The sequence below is a fragment of the Arachis stenosperma genome, chromosome 1 (genome assembly GCF_014773155.1).
Source record: "Arachis stenosperma cultivar V10309 chromosome 1, arast.V10309.gnm1.PFL2, whole genome shotgun sequence".
In the NCBI taxonomy this organism is placed as follows: Eukaryota; Viridiplantae; Streptophyta; class Magnoliopsida; order Fabales; family Fabaceae; genus Arachis; species Arachis stenosperma.
This window is the reverse complement of record NC_080377.1, coordinates 127,044,466-127,048,080: the sequence shown is the minus strand read 5'-3', so window position 1 is coordinate 127,048,080 and position 3,615 is coordinate 127,044,466. Positions and strand designations below refer to the sequence as shown.

The 3,615-nt window shown below is 33.9% G+C and overlaps 1 protein-coding gene across 1 annotated transcript; it reads right to left on the bottom strand.

The window, feature by feature from the left end:
* Window positions 1-333: 333 nt before the first annotated feature.
* Window positions 334-2,048, bottom strand: LOC130971790 (UDP-glucose 4-epimerase GEPI42-like). The gene is made up of 5 exons (XM_057897133.1): window positions 1,501-2,048; window positions 1,018-1,435; window positions 858-940; window positions 687-778; window positions 334-602 (listed from the first exon to the last, which is right to left on the bottom strand). Exons 1-5 carry the CDS (start codon window positions 1,891-1,893, stop codon window positions 518-520), a joined length of 1,071 nt encoding a protein of 356 aa, XP_057753116.1. The 5' UTR covers window positions 1,894-2,048; the 3' UTR covers window positions 334-517.
* Window positions 2,049-3,615: the final 1,567 nt, after the last annotated feature.

The following is a 3,615-nucleotide window of genomic DNA, read 5'->3' as shown; positions in this document are numbered from 1 at the left end:
ATTGTTAATAAGTTGAGCTGTGAGCTAAGCTCAATTTTCGTGAGTCGAGTTTGAATTTAGTCTAACTCGCCTCAACTCGACTCACTTCCAATCCTAATTTTATACCACAAAAAATATTTAACGCCAAATTTGTGTATAAAGTAAAAAATAGTCATATATATGATGAATGCTACCGTGATTAAAATGTGGTGTTTATTTAGCAAAAAAAATTAAAAATTAATATTTAATTTAAAAGATATAAAAATAAATAATTTTTAAAATATCAAAATTTATTATAAAAGATAAATTAGACAAAGTTTAAACAACTTATAGGCATTATAGAATTCACATATATAAAAGCATCAATAGTTATCTGGTTTAAGGGCTCAATAGTACGTCTTTCATTAAGCTGAATTGCATAATCATAAACAGCATATGTAACTATAACTGAAAGAGCAACATTCTTAAACAAGGATTTCAGCTAGCATGGCATAAATAAAAGAATGAATCAATCAAGTGAGAAGTGAAAGACAAAATCTTAATGGTTGCCTTGGTAACCCCATGGATTGTTACTGACCCAGTTCCATTGATCCCTGCACATCTCCTCTATACCGTATTTTGCCCTGTCACAAAAGACAGCAACACTCATTCATGTACTCGCAATGCAAATTAAAGAAGGATTGAGTGAACGAATGAGAATTGCTTACTTCCAACCAAGTTCTTTCTCAGCCTTCTCTGTAGATGCATAAACAGCGGTAGCATCCCCTGACCTCCTAGGACACATTTTAATTGGAATCTTCTGAAAAACATTCCCAAAATTCAGAGATGATGATGATGAAATACATGTGAGGAAGATGGAAAACTTAAATAATGACGACCTTGCCGGAAGCTTTTTCAAACGCTGCAACCATTTCAAGCACAGATGTCCCACGACCCGTTCCCAAGTTGTAGGCAGTACAGCCTGAGCAGTGAATTAATTTCCAAATTTGTTATTTAAAAAATATATGTAAAACTAATTAAATTGGAGAGAGAGCGGACCGATGGTGTCATTTGCAAAAAGCTTTCGTAGGGCAGCAACATGACCATGTGCTAAGTCCATGACATGGATATAGTCCCGAACCGCGGTGCCATCGATGGTGGGATAATCATGACCGTACACGTTGAGGTGAGGGAGCCTTCCAACGGCAACTTGTTGGATGTAAGGCATGAGGTTGTTAGGGATTCCCCTCGGATCCTCCCCTAACTTGCCACTCTCGTGGGCCCCAACTGGGTTAAAGTATCTCAGAAATATCATCCTCCACTCTCCCTCTCCCCCTGCCTTCTCTATATCCCTCCCCATCTCCTCCGCAAACAACTTGCTTCTCCCGTAAGGATTCATCGCATGCAGCTTCGACTCCTCCGCACACGGCACTTCCTCTGGTTGTCCGTACACCGTCGCCGACGATGAAAATACCATCTGTCCGATCCACTATGTCTATTAATACACAAATACATAATAACTGATTTATTAAATCTACCTACCTTTTTACAATTGAATTTAGCCATGGCTTGGAAGAGGTTGACGGTGCCAACAATGTTGTTGTGGTAGTAGTGGAGGGGATTGACAACACTGTCTCCAACGCCTTTGAGACCGGCAAAGTGGATGACGGCGTCAAATGAGGAGGAGGCATTGAAGAGGCGGTCCAAGTCAGCGGGGTTGCAGAGATCGCCGTGGTGGAATTGGAGGTTGGGAGAGAGGCGTGGACCAACCAAATGGCAAACTCTATGGAGGGCTTCCACGCACGAGTTTTGGAGATTGTCCATGACCCACACCTTGTAGCCTTGCCTCAGAAGCTCTACCACCGTGTGGGATCCGATGAAGCCTGCCCCTCCCGTCACCAGAATCCTCTCCCCTCTCCCTTTCCCTGACACCATTATTATTCTTCTCCCCTCGACTCCCCTTTGCTTGTAACAAGATATCAATATAATGAATCAATCAAGTGAAGGCAGGGTTAGTGAGTTTACTTCAATTATTCAAGGGAAAGCAAAAGCAAACCCTGTATCACCGGGTTAGCTAACATGCACTTGTCTTTACTTTTCATGTTATGTTCGATGGCATAATGAATTGATTGAATTCTCTTAATATTTTTCTTTCATTATTTGTAAAACAATAACAAAATAATTTAGTTAAATATATTAAATTAATTAATTATTTTTAATTATTAATTTCATATAAAAATAATTGGAATTTTATTATCTTAAAAAAATTAAGAGGATATATTTTTTTATTGGCTACCTCACAACTCACTAGTACATTATTGAGTTAATACTCAATTTGACTCCTGAATTTATACGCTAATATTAATTTAGTCTTTAAAATTTCAGTTGTCACTTTTTAATCCCTAAACTTTGTAAATATCACTTACATTTGTCCTTAGATAATTTTTAGCACAAAAAGTTAATGAAGCTCTAAGGTGAACAATAAAATGTCACACTAGAACTTGTAAAACAATGCCATTTTAATTTTGATGCTCAAATAACTAAAAAACGACATCGAATCACTTGCTTTACGAGAAAAATTTTTAATAAATATCACTTAAATTTTTTTTTATTATTTGAATGTCAAAATAAAAATGATATAGTTTTACAGAATCTAACGTGATATATGCCTCGGTGTTCTATTAATGTTTGTACATAAAAAATTATTCTAAAAATTAACATAAATCACATTCACAAAAATTTAAAAACTAAATAGAGACTATTAAAATTTTAAAGACTAAATTAAAGATTCGCATACAAATTGATAATCATCTCTACATTATTATGCTGTAAATAAAAATTACATACTAAAAAAATATAAAATCTTAATAAATGAAAAAGGTGAATAAAGAAATTAATTAAAATTTACTATAGAAAACTGAGTTTCTATATGCATTTTAATAAATAAATATTACTGCGTTTGTACTTTGTACATGAACGCACCATCTTTCCGTGGGGTCTTGGAGTTGCGAACATCGTGGTGTAACCTCAAAACAATGTCAGCTTTGTACTTGATTGCTCAGTAGATTCGTAGATAAGTTAGTTAGGTGGATATTTTGATGAAGTACGTTTAATTTTTGGACGGGGTACTAAGAGGAAATATTCAGAATATGTATTCCGATTTCCGAATATCACATACATGTACACATGTATATGTAGTACCATTTTTATCGGTTTATTTTTAAATAAATAAAATAAAATAATTCATATTGATTAAAAGTATTTTTATTATCAATTATCTTATTTTTAAAAATTCGTTGATTTAATTATTTTGTATTCAACAATTTTTTTATTCAATAAAAAAAATAAATTTGACAATAATAAAACCATCTCGCATATTATATTCCTATTACTTAGTGATCTTTTACATCATCCAAATAATATATATATATTGTATCCGCTTTCTTTCAATATTTGTTTATTAATTTATTTATTTTGGGGTTCTCTAACTAAGGTTTTGGAGGAGTGATACTGTGATAGGTAGAGCTGACTTAACACCCATAACTTTACTCACTTGGCTATCAACAAAGAAAGATTGAGCAGTTTAAACTGATGATGCATCTTTTTAGTTGAATAAATTAAATGATGTTGCTTTTTCTTGTAAGAAACTGTTGGCTG

What these genes read in the sequence shown, in the direction of transcription:
- LOC130971790 (XM_057897133.1), bottom strand. Translation starts at nt 1,893, where the DNA reads ATGGTGTCAGGGAAAGGGAGAGGGGAGAGGATTCTGGTGACGGGAGGG. An exon ending in CTAAATTCAATTGTAAAAAG is followed by an intron (nt 1,436 to 1,500) that starts GTAGGTAGATTT and finishes TGGATCGGACAG; the next exon opens with ATGGTATTTTCATCGTCGGC. An exon ending in TTTTGCAAATGACACCATCG is followed by an intron (nt 941 to 1,017) that starts GTCCGCTCTCTC and finishes TTCACTGCTCAG; the next exon opens with GCTGTACTGCCTACAACTTG.